This window comes from Mesoplodon densirostris, chromosome 1 (genome assembly GCF_025265405.1).
Source record: "Mesoplodon densirostris isolate mMesDen1 chromosome 1, mMesDen1 primary haplotype, whole genome shotgun sequence".
Classification (NCBI taxonomy): Eukaryota; Metazoa; Chordata; class Mammalia; order Artiodactyla; family Ziphiidae; genus Mesoplodon; species Mesoplodon densirostris.
This window is the reverse complement of record NC_082661.1, coordinates 235,377,618-235,397,481: the sequence shown is the minus strand read 5'-3', so window position 1 is coordinate 235,397,481 and position 19,864 is coordinate 235,377,618. Positions and strand designations below refer to the sequence as shown.

The following is a 19,864-nucleotide window of genomic DNA, read 5'->3' as shown; positions in this document are numbered from 1 at the left end:
ATTTCGAGTGCTCAGCAGCCCATGTGGCTAATGGCTACTGTATTGGACCTCTCCGATTCAGAACGTTTCCATCATGTCAGAAAGTTCTAGCGGAGAGCGCTGCTCTAGACTCCCAGGCAGCCCCAGAGGCTGACCTGGGGACTGAGGATCCATACAGTCACAAATCGAGAACCGACCCCCAGTCCCAGATTCTGAATGACATCTGAGCAACGGACACTGCTTCCACGGGGACAAGGTCAAGAGATGGAGGCCCACGCGGGGCCGGGACGGAAAAAGGCTTGAGAGGCGTGTTAACTCAATCAGTGCTAGAAGAGCAACTTCTCTTTGGCAATTCTTGCTGGTCTGACAGGCTCCTGCCGAATTACATCACTTCCTAAAACAACAGGCAAACACCTCTCCTTCAAGTCAGCACCGACCCAAACAAGCAGGAAACAGGAAACGTTCACGTTTCTGCGGGGCTGAAACTGCGCGCAGCATCACGATGCCGGGGCGCGCGGATCCCCAGGCTGCCCGCGCCGCCCTCGTCTTCGCCCTGGTCATCGCGTTCCTCCCCGCCCGCCAGGCGCAGGGTAAGCACCCCTAGGCTTTCCCCTCCAGGCGAGGAGGATAATGAAGGCTTGTCTCGTGCCGAGGCTACAGAGCTCTGCCGGGGAGGGTAACACCCAGAAAAACCTAAGCCTTCCTGTGAAAAAAGTGGAGAAAAGTCGGACTGTCTTTTTTGGGGGGAAGGAGGGAGGAGGGACTTGGCTTCGTTTGCAGCCGGCTACTCCAGCTCCGGCTCACTCACTGAATTTACCCCCTTCCCGCAGCCTTTGTTTTCTAAGATGTAATTTACCGGTCCCCGTCATTTACCGGCTTTAACGGGCATATTAAGAAAATGATCAGCTCTGTGGCAGTTCCTGTAAAAGAACGTTTCAATCAGCTGAAACAGAGAAATTATGAATTTACTTTTAATAATGTGGGCTGAGAAGTCTGCTGGTTCCAAAAATTCCTGGAAAACTGGGGTATGGAAATTTCCTACTGGAAAGTAGACTAAAGAAACACCGTAATTAAAAAAAAAAAAAGTAAACAGGAAATTATCTGAGGAATTACCAGGCATCCACTGTAACTTATTAAGTCTTTCATCTGCTTTCCTTTGAACTTGTTACTTTGGGAGAGATTTTCTTTGCATTGATTGCCACCAATGAAGCTTTGTTTTAAAAAATAATGTGACAAAAAAAAAAGTAATGTGACTGTAGTGAATCAAAGGTACCAGAAAAGACAAAATGTTAAATCTCATAATTATGAGCTAAGAGCAGCAATTGATTTATACCCTGACAGCAAGTACAGTCACCCTCCATTGCCTCTTACAGTTGTGTGGATTTGCCCTTGGGTAAGTAAGCTAGGTGCCTGTGGTTCCTGTCAGTGGACACCGCCTGCTGCTAGTGTAGAGCTGTACTGGGGGTGCAGCTATACTGAGTGTACAGCTGTTCTGGGGGTGCAGATGAAGAAACTGAGGTGGAGGAAGGTGAGACCCACCGACAGTCAGCTCTCCTGATCTGGACTCTAAGGTCTCCCCTCTCCCCGCAGGGGATCGACCACACCCCCTGCCCGGACCTCTGGACCATATTCCTTTCCCTGAGGGGCGTCCCTCAGCACCCACGGGAGCAGGGCCCAGCCATCCCTCTTCACCTCTTTTAACTCTCACAGCCACCACACTTGCCTCAAACACACTCCTGAGAATGACATTTAACCTTCCTGAGTAGTTTCTTGAGCATCTGAAAATGATTGACTCAAAGTGTCTGCAATTCAGGAGATGCATTGGACTCAGGGAAAGGTGTCCCTCTGAGACCCGTACCTGATCAGTGACTCTTCCCCTGAAAGAGCTCCGGTGGCTCCTCACTTATGGCCCCTGGCCTCTCACTGCAACCTCCTTTCCACGGTATCTCCTTCTGTCTCCCTCCTGCTCGCCAGCTGCAGCCCCTCAGTCATGGTACAGAGTGTGCGCTCCAGGCCTCTGGGGCTCTGGCCACAAGTGATGACAAGTTCCATTTTTTTCTACTGAATGGATGCCTATGTAACCTTAAAAGGCTCAGACTGAACGTTACCTCTTCTTTGGTGTCTCTCTCACTGCCCCTTCCCTGGCACGCTGCCTGTTATGCCCCCAGAGACCTAAACTTCTGTAAACCCAGCTAACCACCTGGAATCATAACTGTGTCTATGTCCATGCCTCCCACCAGGCTGTGAGCACCTCCAGGGAAAAGAAAATCCCCTTTTGTTCATCTTTGATTTCCCCAAATCTTGTAAGGGGTCAGCATAAATTAGGAACTCAGTTATTCTTGATAAATACTAAAATCGTCCTAGAATGGATATGAGACTGATCACTAAAGACTGATGAGCTCCTGAGAGCAGGTAGTGTTAGGGTGTCAGGAGAAGTGGAAGATGAAAAGCTGCATTTCAGGGGAGCACAGGGATTACCTGAGTCATCCCATACACTCACCTGTCTCCATTCCCAGTGCCTGAAAATGCAAAAATGCCCACTTGCAAGCAGCTGTACAATCAAAGCTTATTACTTTGAGATTAGCCAAGGGAAAGGCTGTTCTAAGTTAAGGACTGAATATATATTGTAAAATTAAGGTATATCCTTTTGAGCTCATGGTGCCTAAGACTTCAGGATGTGAGTTCGTCTAAAGGTGTCACAGTTGTATCTATTTCCTTGAATTCTTCAAAAAATACCTTGGAGATGTTTGGTAAAAGAATCCGATCTACTGAACAGCCTGATTCTCCTTTGCAAGCATAATCCAGGTTTATCTCAAGTCAAGCCTTTATTAACCGCAAATAGGCAACCTTATTTAATAACTGCAGTTACCTGCGACCAGCATCGTTATGGGTGAGTCAGCATCTTTGTTGCTTTGTGTAGATAGAGTCTGGTGCAGAGCTGATTACTATCACGAGTGAAATAATCCACTTAGAAGGGAGAGAAATGAGAAAATAACTTTTCTGGGATTTTGACAAAACAGATGAGAATAATTAAAGAAAAGCTCTGGGCCTAGGTATCTTGGCCAGGGTAGGATGCTAAGAAAGTTCAGACTCAAGGCAACATTCTGCCCGTTGAATGAAGGGCCACCTCATTCCTTACCCTGTGCCCTCTCAGTGTCACCTTAACACTATCAGAAAGCTAAAAGCAACTTCCAGATACCAAAAGCACGGGATGTATTAGCTGCTAAAAGCAGAACGGTCTGTAGAAAGAAGAGCAAAAAGTCACAAGGCAGAAATAAGGCCTCTGTACCTGTTTTGGTGACCAGAGCTAAACATGGAATTTGACAGAGAGGACTAGGAGATTTTTCTGGGCTGTTTCAGAACAGTAAGGATCATATAATTATTGGACGAACCTTCAGAAGGAGAGGAAGAAGAGAAGAAAATACTGGTTGCAAAGATGAAACTGCACTTTCTGATACTGTTCTTATTTCAATGAATGTGACTGCCACCTGCTATTTCCCGGGACGGTCCCAATTTCAAGTAGTAAAAATAATAATGGCCAACATAGATAGTGCTCAGTGTATGCCTGTTCTGAACACAGGACCAACTCATTTAATTCTCATAACAAACCTTATACAGTGGCTACTATTATTCCTATTTTACAGATTAGAAAACAGGCACAGAGGGGTTAACTGACTTGCCCAAGGTCACACAGCTAAGTAGTGGATCTAAGTAAGATTCAGCCTCAGGAGTCCACGCTCTAACAATACACTGTATTACCTCTGGGTTTTCAGGCTCTGCCAGGCTATGTGTCTTGTTTTAGGTTTGGAAAAGTATGTCTCTGGTGCCTTCCTGACTGTGTAGGTGTATCACACAAACTCTTGGCTGGGCTGTAAGTTTATCACATGTTCATAAAGGAGCTGTATTTGTTTGATTGGGTCAGAGACTGGCTGACAGGAAAAGGGATAGTGGAGTTGGGTTAAACTTTGGCCTGTGGAGGGGAAGGGAGAGGCTGAAAGGTACAGAGTGAGCAACAGAGAATCTGGGGATTAGCATAGTTAAGACCTGAAGCAGGAAAAACAGAATGTTGAAGTCACTGGGTAAGAGGCTTCCGGGTGTGGGAACCAGGGAGAGAGAAAGCCCAGCCTTCTGTCAGGCAGAATCACTGCCGTGGGAGAGCCCTGCTGAGAACTGACCCCAAGGACCAAACAGCCCTCAGGGGCAAAAAGAAAAGAAAAAAAAACAACAAGCAGAGAGGGTTTTATTAGGGCTTAAAGTTCTTCTGTGTCTAAAAGGCTGACCCAGGAAACCAGAAGAGGGCAGGACTTTGGCTGGGATAGGCTCAGTTCTGTAAAGAAACAGTGCAACCTGCAAGTTGCCTACCTGTGTATAGTTTGCACCACCCTCAACTGTTGGCAAAAATGTGGAGAAACAGGAACCAGGCACCGCCCATGGGAGGGCAGATCAGTACAGTCCTCTAGTGTCTCCTGCTGCTGAACCCATGCACTGGGCTTTGAATTTAAGTTACCATATTTTTCATTTCTAGAAAATCCTAGAATATTGTACAATATAGAGAGAGAGTCTTAGTTTTATTTTTCCTTATTTATTCCTTCTTTTATGTCTTTAAACATACTATTCACTATTTGATCATTTTTATCTGAAGTTTATGTAGATCGAATCTTGTCGCTTCTGGTATCTGTCACCTCCCATCATGATGAAAATCTTGGGGGAATTTGGGCAAAACCCAGCACACAGAGCTTGGCCCACCCTATTTAACAGAACCCCAAATTTTCTGATCCTGTCACCAAGCTACTGTAAATACTTTCCCAGGGCAGCCTCCGTCCTGTCACCACAAAATAGGGTTTGGAAGAAACTCAGATAGGCGTGTGCTGTGGGCTTGAGGAGAGCGGGTGCTTGGACCTCAGGCTTAAACCCCAGCCTCGGGATGGGGAGAGGGAGACCTCAGGGATCAGCCTCCAAGAGCTGCGTGAGGTACCAAAACCTCATTAGAGGTGCAGGCCAGCAGAGGCAAGCCGGTAACCAGAAGCAGGTGACCAAAGAGACCAAAGTGACTGCCAAGGAGAAAGAAGTAGACAAAACCAAATTCAAAACCAGGCCATGGGTCAGGGGTCCACAGTGTCAGGATGATGGTGAGGTCAGCCTGGGGGAAGTGCAGCTGACTTTGAACTTTGCCAGAATCATTGCAGCTGCCTTTCTTTTTTCTTTCTTTCTTTTTTAAAGCCATGAACTGGTGTTTTAGCTTTCACTTTTGACCCAGTAGGTGGACAGGAACGCCTGAAAGTACTATGTAGCTTCTCATATCCTGTGGGATTCGGGCAAGTCCCCATAGGTGGATAGGTATGGCTCTGAATGTAAATTTCCTCTACAAGTTTTTTTTTTTCTTTCTCCTTATTTTCTGGGCCCTGGGGATTTCCTTGCTTTTTTGTGATTTCTTTATACATTTAAGAAGTTGTTTCTTCTATTTCATCCAGTATTTCTAGGTGCCGTTACTGGGCAAATTTTTCAGGTTACTAACTATATGAGGTTATTGGAAAAGGAATTGTTTTCGATACAACCATTCTGGAGAACAATCTGGAAATATTTAGTCAACTGGAGATGTTCATACTCTACAACTACAACAATTCACTGTCAGATCACTCACAAATGTACAACGGCAAAGAGTCATGGCCAAGGATGTGGATTGTAGCATTGTTTGTAAAAATGGGAAAAATAGAAACAATCTAAATATCTATTAACAAAAGAAAAATACATGAAACTTGGTATAGTCACAGAATGAGATATCATAGAGCGGGTAAACTTAATGAACTACAGCCAAATGTATTAAGATAAATCAGTCTCAGATGTAACGTTGACCAAAAAACCAGTGGAAGATTATTATGCACAGAATAATTACATTTATTTAAAGTTTTTAAAACACTCCAAGTTCTGCTTCTATTGCTTAGGGACACGGGCATATTTGGAAAGTGTGGGACTCATACGTGCTAACTGAGGAGAGCCCTTAACTTGAAAGAGATTGGGGGAAGGAGGGCTTCAGCTGTGTTTACAATGTTGTGTTTCTTTAAGAAAAATACACGGGGGTCCAGGGTCAGCAAACCAAGAATCATGGGCAAAACTCAGCCAGCTTCCTGCTTTTTTCCAACGCTTGAGCTAAGAATGGTTTTTATATTTTTAATGGTTATATAAAAACAGACAATAGCCTGTATTTTGCCTCTTGGCCCACAAGCTCTAAAACAGTTACTCTCTGGCCTGTTAAGAAGAAGTTTGCCAACCCCTGCTCTAGCCATTATGGGGAAATAGAAGATAATTAGGGTGGGTCCCCTGTTATTTGTTACATTCATCTCTATTCCCTTTGGTAGGTATCCGTTCATAATGAAAAGTGAGGGAGCCTGTGAGCTCTTTTCCAGCTCTCCTGAGTCCTCGCGAGCTCTCCTCCCACTTTCCTTTCTATAACTCCCAGTCTCTTTGAAAGACAGCCAACACATCTTCATTTTCACTCTCCGTTCACTTCTCAACGCCCTGCCATCTGGCTGCCATGTCAAGCACCGCGCTCAAATTGCTCTGTCTGGGTCACCAGTGCCTTCGAATAGCCGAACCCCAAGGACCCAGTTCCGTCTTTATCTTCTGTTTTTCTCTGTAGCACTTAACATAATCAGTTATTGAAACCCACCTCTTCCTTGGGTCTTATGAGGCCATTTTCTTCTTGGTCTCCTGTGACTCTGATTGTTCCTTTCCCGTTTGGAGTTGTGAGTCTTTCTCTTCCACCTGTTCCTTTTGTATTTATCTTTTCTTTTCTCACTCCTTACATCATCTCAGGGTCGTGACACACTTTCATCGTCTTTATCTCCCTCCTAGGCTGATGGTTCCCCAAATCACTCCAACCAGGGATGTCTGCCTAGCTCTAGCGCTACATATTCATCGTCTGTCCTCCTTGGAGACGTCCCAGGGGCCCTGGGCTCAGCTTGGCCGAAACGGAACTCTTTCTCTGCTCCCTACTGGTTTAGGCCCTTCTTAGCTCTCACCTAGGTTACTTCATTAACTTCTTAACTCGTCTCTTTGCCTTTAGTCTCCTCCCCAACCCAATTTCACATAACCTCCAGAGTGATGATTCTCTAACAAAACTGTGATTATTTTTCTCTTGTTTTCACCCTTTCAGTGGTTTTTCATTTCCTTTGGATAGATTCCAGCCCCCTCAGCCTCATTACGAGGCCCCTTGTAAGCTTGCGCTGTGTTCCTTTCCTACTAGACACTTCCCACCGTGCATCCTATGATATAAGTACTTGAATGTGCCAACCTCTGTCGGGCCACGGAGCTTTCTATATCTGTGCTTCAGCTGCAGTGCCTTCCTTGCCATCGTGGCTTAACGAACTCCTGAGATTCAATTCAGTGGTCACCTCCTCTGGGAAGCTCTCCTGAATCCTCCACCCCGGATGCAATGAATGCCCCTCCCCTGTCCTCATGACGCTCTGTGCCCAAACATGTTATGGCTTTTATGAAGCTGTAATGGAATTACTGATTTGTATGCCACTGTCCCTACTTACCAGTCATGTCCCAGGGAGGGTGGGGCCGGGTCTCATTCACCCTTACGTCTCTAGAATAGTTCCTGGTACATGACAGGCACACAACTCACTGACTAAAGGAATGAATGACATGAAATTTATTCTATAGCCCAAGACTTACTTGTGTTTGTGACAAAATTATAATCATTTCAATAATGCAATGAAACTGTGGTGATACCTGGATAAATATGACTTTTCGTTAATCCAGTTTTATTTTGTTCTGAAATGTTAAAAGTCTCCCAAATCATTTTGTGTGTGGATAGTTCAGTTCTGGCTCCTCAGACCAAACAGGGAACAGCTATAGCTCCCTCTCCTGTAGAGAAAGCTACGTGGCTGCACCTATGAGTAGTTCCGAGAGAGCCTTCTGTCCATCTCCCTCTCAGAATATAGAGGGAAGTTCAGACTCAGAAGATAGGCATTGAGCAGCATGACAATTCGCAGAAAAGCCAGTTAGTTACAGACATTTTGGGGAAGTACTTTTTTTTTTGCATAATTATTTATGTATTTATTTATTTGGCCGTGCCCCATGGCATGCCGGATCTTAGTTCCCCGGGTAGTTCCCCGACCAGGGATCGAACACGTGCCCCCTGCAATGGAAGCACAGAGTCCTTACCACTGAACCACCAGGGAAGCCCCTGGAGAAGTATTTTTGAAAAAAAAAGGGGAATATTAGTTTCATAGACATGAAATTTCAAGCCAGTAAGAGCTGATTTGAAAACTTGAAAAGTTATGTAATATAAAAAGAATAGAAAAGTCTGCCTCTGGTGCTAAAGACAGCATAGAAGCATTTCCTGAGAAATTAGAGGAGGTGCTTGGAAAGGAAAGCTATCCACCACAGCAGGATCTGATGGGTGGTGGTGTTTTGCATTTGCTTCCTTAAAACAAAACCAGTAAATCTAGGTTTTTTTTGCAATCTGAATTTTTTTCTATGTTTCTTTATTTTATATGAATTAAAACCCCATTGTGGCATTCAGAAACAGGAGCCTACTCGTTAGGAGGGTTTGTTGACATTTTTTTTTTCCCTGACAACACTGTTTATTAATTTTAAAATATATTTATTCTTTTCTAAAATTATGCTTATTTATTTGTCTGTGATTCAGATGGCCAGATTTAGCAAATAATATAAAACACTCAGATAAATGTAAATTTCCAATAAACAAAAATTTTTTAGTATAACTAAAGTACATCCCATGCAATTTAATGTAAGTATACATAAAATATTGCATGGGACACATTTATACTAAAACATTATTTGTTGTTTACCTGATATTCAAATTTAACAGGTGTCATGTATTTTATCTAGTAACTCTATTTATGATTATGATGATCTTTTGCCAGGCAAAGACCATCGCTGTATTGGTGCATCACTAAGACCAGAGACATTTTGGCTATGTAGCCAGTTAACAAATAATAGAATATTTAAGTTGAGTCCTAGATCAGTCATTCAAATAACAAGGAATTATCACTAAAAAATAAACAAACAAACAAACCCCTGGTGATTAAGTAGACTAAAACTAGGAATCCAAGAGTGGATCAACTTTAGAGAATCTATTCATGTAATTTGTCACATCAAAAACTAAATGAGAGGGACTTCCCTAGTGGTGCAGTGGTTAAGAATCCGCCTGCCAATGCAGGGGACATGGATTCGATCCCTGGTCCAGTAAGATCCCGTGTGCCACAGAGCAGCTGAGCCTGTGCGCCACAACTACTGAAGTCCACGCACCTAGAGCCCGTGCTCTGCAACAAGGGACACCACCTCAGTGAGAAGCCCACACACCGCAACCAAGAGTAGCTCCCGCTTAGCTCACCGCAACTAGAGAAAGCCCATGCGCAGCAACCAAGACCCAACACAGCCAAAAATAAAATTAATTAATTAATTAATTAATTTTAAAAAAACTAAATGGGAAAAAGTCATGGGATTGTATTAATAAACGCAGAAAAGAGGTTGACAAAAGAGAGTGAGAATAGCCCAGAAGCTCAAGCTGCGATACTGAAATTCTGAGGACTTGGATGGATGTGCAAGGATCTTGGATGGAAGGGCAGGATTGATTCTCTTTGGAGGTGAAATAGGATCACAAGCCAGGCCAGCCTTAGAGACCTTCTAAGTGGCTTTGCTGACCCTAGAAAATTCCATCCACCATTTTCACTGCTCAGATGCCACTTGGAAGACCTCACGAACTTGCTTCCTTCTTGAGCCTCCTGTAAGAAAACTTCCAACAGCAAACACACTCTGGCCCTCTGCTGCCCCAAGGGCTGGCACGGAGAACTTTTGGTTATACCCTCCCCCCTTCCCTCCTGCAGCTCCTGGTGAAGGCACATCAGCCACTGAGCTGGGCGCCCACATCTCCTTCCCCTGCCTTCCTCTTCTCTGATGACCAGAAGCATACATCTACCATTTAGGTTTTGGTTTGTCTCTCCTGCAGTGGCTTCTGGTAACACTGAGCTTGTGCTGACCTGAGCAAGGAGGCCAGGCCAGCACAGAGACCTGTGTGACCTGCACCAGAGTTCCCCTCATTTATCCACCCAGAGGGAGGCTGACACAGCAGCCAGGGAGGGCAGGGCAGGTCGAGGAACATTTGTTTTCACGTTACTCTTTTATATTGTGATTTTGAAATTGGCTTCAAAAGAGAGGCAGAAATATAATAAAAGTAGTAATTATCATTACTAACCTGAATACTTTTTATCACTTAATAATATTTCTTTTTTCAATTTAAACTATTTTTCACACTACTATATATAAACTTATCAACAAGAGCCTACTGTAGAGCACAGGGAACTCTACTCAATACTCTGTAATAACCTATATGGGAAAGAATCTGAAAAAGAATAGATGTATGTGTATGTATAACTGAATCACTTTGCTGTACACCTGAAAATAACACTGTAAATCAACTAGACTCCAATATAAAATAAAAATTAAAAAAATAAAGTACTTTTGTATCTATCATCCCACTGACGGTAGGAAGAAATTTTAAATGTTAAAAGTGTATTCTGTGTCATAAAAATATATACATTTCTTAAAACTGCCAGGTACTGACAGGCCAGGATAGGATTCCAGTGTTTGAAAAGGTACTCAGATGGTCAAAAATGCAGCTTCTCCAGGTGAGTAACTTCAAACCAGAGACAGCCTTAGGGTCTGGGCAAGTCTGCTTAGAAACAAGCAAGCTTTCTCTGAAAAAGACACCAAATAAAAAGTATAAAATGAAAAATGCATCTGAGCATGTGGGCCTCCATGGTGGGACATGTTTTCCTTTCTTTTCTTTTTTTTTAATGTTATTGGAGTATAGTTGATTTAAAATGTTGTGTCAATTTCAGGTGTACAGCAAAGTGATTCAGTTATACATAAACATATATCCAGTCTCTTTAAGATTCTTTTCCCATATATGTTATTACAGAGTATTGAGTAGAGTTCCCTGTGCTACACAGTAGGTCCTTGTTAGTTATCTATTTTGTATATAGTAGTGTGTGTATGTTAACCCCAATCTCCTGATTTCTCCCTCCCCACCACGTTTCCCCTTTGGTAACCATAAGTTTGTTTTCAATATCTGTACGTCTGTTTCTGTTGTGTAAATAAGTTCATTTGTATCATTTTTAAAAATTAGATTCCACATATGAGTGATATCATATGAGAGCCATGTTGTAATCTGATAGTAAATTGCAATTGCAGGGCGCTTCTCAAGGCAATGGGGTAAAACACAATGGTGCTTCACAGGTGCTTTCCAGAGCAGACTATTGTATGAAAGCCTTTTATCAGATGACCCTGCTCAAAATAAGCAAAAGAGACATTTCTTAATGATCTTTCTACATAATGCATTGTCACCTTTAGTCATCTGATGGCTGAAGAAAAAGGGTGTATGAAACACAGGCACCACTTTACCTAAACTGCCTTTCGGTGCTTACAATCTGCCATTAACCTTCGCTGATTTTGCACTGAGCCTGTTCACCCAACTATTTATTTGTCTTCAAGTATAATGTCAGAAAAAACATGCTAAGTGAACATATTCACTTTCTAAAAATGGTCAGATGCATTTACATATACAACAGAGCTTACAGAGGAAATAACAGTCCCTCCGCCCCCGCTAGGCCTGCTCCCCAGAGAGAGTTCAGGTGCCTGGACTATACACATGGGGAACCCTGTGACACACTTGATTCCAAAACCAAAACCAAAACCAGCAAACAAAAAGAAAACCCAAAAAGCTAGAAACGCGAAATTTCATCACTAGAGATTCTTAGCTTTTCACTAACCAATTCCTCTCATTTCCCAGTGTTTTCTTTAAAATTCAGATAAGTTTTTGAGAAAACCACTGTAGATCCCTATTCTCTCTGTGACTAAGAACACACTGTGTGTGTTCCTGGAAGGGGGTTAGGTTGATTGAGGGAGGAAGATATCAGTCTCTTGATAAAAAGGTGAGAGGCCTGTCTAGCACTTTACCTCTGACTCATCTGGCCTTTTTCCTAAATAGCTGTTCAGTGAACAGCAACCATACAGCAGACACGGTTCCCGGGGCTGGAGATGGATACAGAGCAGAACAGAGGAGGACACAGACAATAAGCAAATAGGTACAGGGAGGAAATCATCTCAGGTAACTAACAGCTCATAGTACTGTTTCAAAACTGAGTAAACTAGAGAAAGGGCAGAACCCTTCAGAGCTTCCCCTGTGCCTTATGCAGGATGGTGTCCCAGTGGCACCGTCTGGTCCACGCCAGCACCCCAACACCGAGGAGGTGGTCCTTCCACTCGGCGTTAGTACCCCCTGCATCAGCACAGTCATCCTCCTGCAGCCCAGCTTGGGCCTGGGGAGTCTGGTAATGTCATTTGTTCCTCTTGTATTCCCGTTTTACCCCTGGCCACATCACAGATGTCACAGATACTGAACAACTGATTTTTTTAAAAAGATGTCAGAGTTGAAGAGATAGACTGCTTGACAGGTACATGCACCAATTTTTTTTGTTGTTGTTAAAGTATAGTTGATTTACATTATTATATTAGTTTTAGGTGTACAGCATAATGATTCAGTATTTTTATAGATTATACTCCATTACAAGTTATTACAAGGTAATGGCTATAATTCCCCATGTTGTACAATATATCTTTGCTGCTTATCTATTTTATACATAGTGGTTTTCATCTCTTAATCCCATATCCCTAATTTGCCCCTCCCTGCTTCCTTCTCCTCACTGGTAACCACTAGTTTGTTTCCTGTATCTGTGAGTCTGTTTCTGTTTTTCATATAGATTTATTTGTATTATTTTTTAGATTCCACATATAAGTGATCTCATACAGTATTTTTCTTTCTCTGTCTGACTTATTTCACTAAACATAATATTGTCTAGGTAATTCCATGTTGCTGCAAATAGCAGAATTTCATTCTTTTTTATGGCTGAGTGGTATTCCATTGTATATATTGGGTGGGCCAAAAACTGCCTTCAGTTCTTTAAGGAAAAACAAAAGACACATTTTTCATTTTCACCAAGAACTTTATTAAACAATGTATTCACCCTTTTGTTCCACTACCTTCTGCTATTTTTCAGGCAACTTCATAATTCCATCTTCCCAAAACTTTTTATCTTTTTGAGCAAAGAACTGTTCCTGGTGCCTTTTACAGTCTTCCAGGGAATTGAAATTTTTTCCATTCAAAGAATTTTGTAAAGACTGAAATAAATGGAAATCCGAAGGTGCAATGTCTGATGAATAGGTGGATGAATCAGAACTTCCCAGCGAAACTGTAACAGTTTTCACCTGGTCATCAAACAAACATGCAGTCTTGCATTATCCTGATGGAAGATTTTGCGTTTTCTGTTGACTAATTCTGGACACTTTTCATCGAGTGCTGCTTTCAGTTGGTCTAATTGGGAGTAGCACTTACTGGAATTAATCATTTGGTTTTCCAGAAGGAGTTCATAATAGAGGACTCCCTTCCAGTCCCTCTATACACACAACATCACCTTCTTCGGATGAAGATTGGCCTTTGCTGTGGTTGGTGATGGTTCATTTCGCTTGCCCCACGATCTCTTCCATTCCACGTTATTGTTCAGCATCCACTTTTCATCGCCCATCACAATTTGTTTTAAAAACAGAACGTTTTCATTACTTTTCAGTAGAGAATCGCATGTGGAAATATGGTCAAGAAGGTTTTCTTCGCTTAACTTATGTGGAACCCAAACATCAAAGGAATTCACATAACCAAGCTGGTGCAAATGATTTTCAATGCTTGATTTGGATGTTTTGAGTATATCAGCTATCTCCTGCGTGGTATAACGTTGATTGTTGTTAATCATTGTTTTGATTTGATCACTATCAGCTTCAGCTGGTCTACCCAACTGTGGAGCATCGTCCAGCAACAAATCTCTGGCATGAAACTTTGCAAACCACTTTTGACACGTTTGATCAGTCACAGCACTTGCTGCATACACTGCACAAATCTTTTTGTGCTTTTGCATTTTTACCTTTCTTGAAATAATAAAGCATAATATGCCAAAAACATTGCTTTTTTTCTTCCATCTTCAACATTAAAATTCAAAATACAAAAATTCACCAATTTTGATAAGTCTTTTTTAAATGCACACTGATATGACAGCTGTCACATACAATCTAACAAAATTGTTTCGAATGAAGTTAAAGACAACCAAGTGCTACTAGAGCCATCTTGAGGAAAAAAACTGAATGAACCTTTTGGCCCCCCCAATATATACCACATCTTCTTTATCCATTCATCTGTTGATGGACACTTGGGTTGCTTCCATATCTTGTCTATTGTAAATAGTGCTGCTGTGAAGATTGGGGTACATGTATCTTTTTGAATTAGGATTTTCATTTTTTCTGGATACATACCCAGGAGTGGCATTGCTGGATCATGTGGTAGTTCTATTTTTAGTTTTTTGAGGAACCTCCAGACTGTTTTCCACAGTGGCTGTACCAATTTACATGCTCACCAATAGTGCAGGAGGGTTCCCTTTTCTCTACACCCTCTTCAACATTTGTTATTTGTAGACTTTTTGATGATGGCCATCTGACAGGTGTGAAGTGATATCTCATTGTGATTTTGATTTGCATTTCTCTAATAATTAGTGATATTGAGCATCTTTTCATGTGCCTGTTGGCCATGTCTGTGTCTTCTTTGGAAAAATGTTTGTTCATGTCCTTTGCCCATTTTTGGACTGGGTTACTTGTTTTTTGATATTGAGTTGTATGAGCTGTTTATGTATTTTGGGTATTAACCACTTGTCATCCATATCATTTTCAAATATTTTCTCCCATTCCGTACATTCTGTTTTCATTTTTTAGGTGGTTTCCTTTGCTGTGCAAAAGCTTTCTGTAATTAGGTCCCATTTGTTTATTTTTGCTTTTATTTCTTTTGTATTAGGAGACAGGTCTAAAAATATATTGCTACAATTTATGTCAAACAGTATTCTGCCTATGTTCTCTCCTAGGACTTTTATGGTTTCAGGTCTTACATTTAGGTCTTTAAATCATTTTGACTTTATTTTTGTATATGATGTGAGGGAACGTTTTAATTTCATCATTTTACATGTAGCTGTCCAGTTTTCCCAGCACCATTTATTGAAGAGACTGTCTTTTCTCCATTGTATATTCTTGTCTCCTCATAGATTAATTGACCATAGGTGCTTGGGTTTATTTCTAGGCTCTCTATTTTCTTCCACTGATCTATGTGTCTGTTTTTTGTTCCAATACCATGTTTCTATTATTCTGGCTTTGTAGTATAGTCTGAAGTCCGGGAGGGTTATGCTTCCAGCTTTGTTCTTTTTCTTCAGGATTGCTTTGGCAATTCTGGGTCTTTTATGGTTCCATATGAATTGTAGGACTAGTTGTTCTAGTTCTGTGAAAAATGTCATGGGTATTTTGAGAGGGATTGCATTAAACCTGTAGATTGCTTTAGGCAGTATTGATTCTTCCAATCCAAGAGCATGGGATATCCTTCCATTTCTTTGTATCATCAATTTCCTTCATCAATGTTTTATAGTTTTCAGAGTATAGGTCTTTCACCTCCTTGGTTAAGTTTATTCTGAGGTATTTTCTTCTTTCTGATGCAATTTTAAACAGCATTTTAAAAACTTTCTCTTTCTGATAGTTCATTATTAATGTAGAGAAATGTAACAAATTTCTGTATATTAATCTTGTATCCTGCAACTTTGCTGAATTCATTTATTAATTCTAATAGTCTGGGGGTGGGGACTTTAGGGTTTTCTATATAAAGTATCATGTGATCTGCAAATAGTGACAGTTTTACTCTTTCCTTCCAATTTCAATGCCAAAATACACCTTATTAATTTTGCTCCCAAAGGCTTCTTTCTGTGTAGGATTCTCCAGTCATCTTTAAAGCTAATAGGACTATCTTCATGAATAACAGAAAATTAAAGTCAATTGAATTATGATTTAACTCAGTAATTTTCAACCCAGCATAAATACTTAATGGACTCATCTAGGGAGCTTTAAAAACATTCCGTTGCTCAGGGCCACAACCTCAGATGTCCTCAAGTAACTGATTTGGGTGGAGCTTAAAAAAACAGATAACGCTGGTGCACAGTAAGTGCCGTGAACAGCAATAGGTATGACTGATAATTAAACACAACTCCATGAGATTGTTTGGGCCACTCAAACCCATGGTTCTCCAGGTATGGCCCCCAGACCAGCAGCATCAGCATTTTGTTAGAAGTGAAAGTTCTTGGCCTCATCCCAGACTTGCTAAATCAGAAGCTCTGGGGGTGGCGCCCAGCCATGTGTGTGGGAGGAGCCCTCCCGATGATTCTGGAACGCACTAATGTGGGTGGACTGCTGGTTCAGACCTCCAAGCCGCTCTGCCAGCGGTGACCTTTGCTGGAGACGTGGTTTTTAAGTTCCAGCACAATCTCTCTTATTAATAAGTCTCTTATTCAAACTTATTCGAATAATAAGGTACAATTGCCACAACTCTCTCTCAATATATCCCGGCCAGAGGCTGTCAGGGGTTCAAGGCTTCAGTGATGATTTTTAAATGATTGTGTTCTTGTGATAGAGTGGGCATCTGCTGGGAGCTGGGATCCAAAACCCTGGCCCAATTCTCCTCCAGTTCACCAAGAAGGAACAGAGAGAAAGAGGGGTAGACAGGGCAGGGCCAGGAGTGGGCAGGGTCTGGAGCCCTGGTTCTCAACCTTGGCTGCACACTGGGCTCTGTAAAAGATACTGAGGCCTGGGTTCACCCCCAGGTATTCGGATGTAATGGTTTGGGTATGTGCCCTGGGCATTGGGAGGCCCCAGGTGACTCTAATGTACGGCCAAGGCTGAGAAGCACTGGAGGACTTCTTGGTTTGGTTTGATCTCTTCCTTCTAACATGAATCTGACTCTTTGCTGTAGACAGAGGTACGGGGGAATGGAAAGTAGGCAGGCTTCTTGGGTTTGGTTTCTTGAGCATCTTGAAATCCTTATTAAATCCAGTTTCTCCACCGAGCAGGACAGCATTTGAATACCTGACGCCTGCCGTGTTTTCTTCATTTCACTACCTGAGTTATAAGATGGTTTCAACAATCTGTGTATGGAGTCGACATAACAAGTGAAAGAATGGAGCGTCTGATTGAGGTCCAACATGCTTCCCGATATTCTGAGTTTAATAACATTCCCTCCTCATTGTTTTATTTTACATTGTAATATCAGTGTGGCAACCTTGCAGTTGCTATATAAGACTTTTATTTTAACTTTAAGAACTAGAGCTTGGTCGCACATTTGTTCCATTTTCAAAAAGAGAAGTCAGCTAGTTTGCTTCACCGAGAAACAGAGTCACTTCCACTGGGGGACGATGCTCGGAGCGGTGACAAAGGGGCGAGGTGTCCACCTGGTTGCTGGGCTGCCAGGCTCACCTCAAGCATTTTCCCTCTTTTCCCACTTATGAGGATCCCTCCCAGGGTCCCCGCCAGATGTGTGAAATATGCATCCCAGCTGTGTTTGCATGGATATTGTCAATAGTCGTTTCTAAGTGACTCTCTACACTGTGCAGTTAATTATCTGGCCATTTTAGGATTTTAGGATTAAAAGTAAAGGGAAGTATTGCAGCTTAATTTCATCGCTCACATGACCACTCCCATTATCTCCTATTAATGCTCCATTATCTGAGCAGAGAGAGAGAGAGAGAGAGTGGAAGGGAGAATCCTGGGAGGTTTGCACTGGGGTCACTGGAGAGAGCGTGATTAAGGCCCCTGGAGGGAAGAGGGGTGCCGGCAGACCCGCCCTCGAGCCCCTACAGCAGTGCAGGCGGGGCTCAAAGCCACGCCCACTGCCCTTGACACGGCCCCTCTGCTTTCAGCCATGGTCCTCCTCCTTTCTTCTGCTTCTCCTCTCGTGCACTTGGCTGGCTGCCGCGCCTCTCTCCACTCTCACGCTTGGTCCTCTCCCTATTTCTGCAGCTTCTTCAGTTTTACCACCCCCCAACCCCTGGCTGCACCCCTTTTTCCATGAAATATGTCTACATTTAGATAAGAAGACAAAATGAAGAAGTTATACCGGACAGATTAGTCTCCTACAGAGAATAGATCAGTCTAGAGATGGGGAAACAGAGTGGGCGGAGGACGGAGGAAATAGCAAACTACCAACGCCAGGCCTGAGCGTGGGCCTTTGTGGGACACACAGCGTTTTCACAGCTAGGATTCCTGTCCCCCTGGCGACTCGCTCCTGGTTAGAGATGCCTGGCCCGCCCTGGTTTTCCGGCTCTCGCTTTGATGACATTTGATGCTCTTGGCACAAACTCTTGGGCTGATGCCCAACATTTTCAACTTTTCCATCACAGACCCCCTGCGTACCCAGCCCTTCTCCAACTCAGTTTCTGCCAATTCTCATCGCGCAGGGACTGGCTGGAGTTGTCTTGGAGCAGTTGTGAGGGCAGACCCCCCAAGAGCAGTTTGGTGCTGCACCCAACCTCCCCTCCCCAGTCTGGAGCTACACTGCAGATGTGCAAGCTGACAGGTGTGCAGGGGCGATTGTGGCAACGTCATGGGAAACACAAAAGAAATAACCTACAAACACAAATACAGAAGAAATAACCTCAGTCCCCACCAATAGGAATAGGTTGTGATATATACAACTAATGGAAGGAAAAGGCAGCTCTCTGTATACAGACAAGGAATCATCTTCCAGATCTAATTTTAAGTGAAAAAAGCAAGGGGCAGCACAGTATCTAAATTTCACTACCATTTGTGCCAAAAAAGGAAACAGGAAATGATACTTACACTTGTATATACAGAGAGTTTTCTGGCAGAAACAGTGGTTACTCTGGGGAGGGAAACTGAGTGGCTGGGGAAAGGGTGTAGTGAAATGTCTTCTCTGAGCTTAGTGCCATGTGTGTAGTGCCTGTTCAAAAAGTCTAATTCAAAACAAGATAAGTGCTTTAGAATCAACATAGAGATGTGGAAATAAATGGGATCTTGGGTCTCATTCCTTAGTTGTACAGATTAGAACATTGAGCCCAAATTTCCATAACCACTAAGTGACTAGAACCCTCACCGTCACTGGCACCTATGCTCAAGGGAACACAGCTTCAAAGCCCTACATATCACATGCACCCCTATGTTCACAGCAGCACTATTCACAATAGCCAAGATATGGAAGCAACCTCAATGTCCATCAACAGATGAATAGATAAAGACGATGTGGCATATATATATATATATACAATGGAATACTACTCTGCCATAAAAAAGAATGAAATGCCATTTGCAGCAACATAGATGGATGTAGAGATTATCATATTAAGCGAAATAAGTCAGAAAAAGACAAATATCACATGATATCACTTATATGTGGAATCTAAAATATGGCACAAATGGACTTATCTACAAAACAGAAACAGACTCACAGACATAGAGAACAGACTTGTGGTTGCCAAGGGGGAGGAGAGTGGGGGAGGGAAGTATTGGGATCTTGGGATTAGCAGATGCAAACTATTATATATAGGATGGATAAACAACAAAAGGAAAGGGAGGGTTGGAGGCGAGAGAGGCTTTTCCCAGGTCACTGTATAGCACAAGGAACTATACTGAATATCCTGTGATAAACCATAATGGAAAAGAATATGAAAAGAATATATATATATATTATATGTGTGTGTGTATATATATATATATACACACACACATATAATATATATATATATATATATATATATATATATATATATATCTGAGTCACTTTGCTGTACAGCAGAAATGAACAACATTGCAAATCAACTGTACTTCAATAAAATTTAAAAAGAACTCTGTATCAGTAGAGCTGACAGTGTAAATATCAGGGTTGTACCACAGGGCGAGACATTTGAGACTCAGTTTCTTTATTTGTACTGTGAAC

General features: G+C 42.3%; 1 protein-coding gene across 3 annotated transcripts in view; it reads left to right on the top strand.

Moving 5' to 3' along the window:
* Nucleotides 1-390: 390 nt before the first annotated feature.
* TMEM154 (transmembrane protein 154) overlaps nucleotides 391-19,864 on the top strand; it is a 52,283-nt gene continuing 32,809 nt past the window's right edge. For all 3 annotated transcript variants that reach the window (XM_060095243.1, XM_060095234.1, XM_060095251.1), the window contains exon 1: nucleotides 391-569. In XM_060095243.1, coding sequence (XP_059951226.1) covers nucleotides 482-569 — 88 coding nt within the window. In that variant the 5' untranslated portion in view covers nucleotides 391-481. The remainder of the gene's footprint in view (nucleotides 570-19,864) is intronic.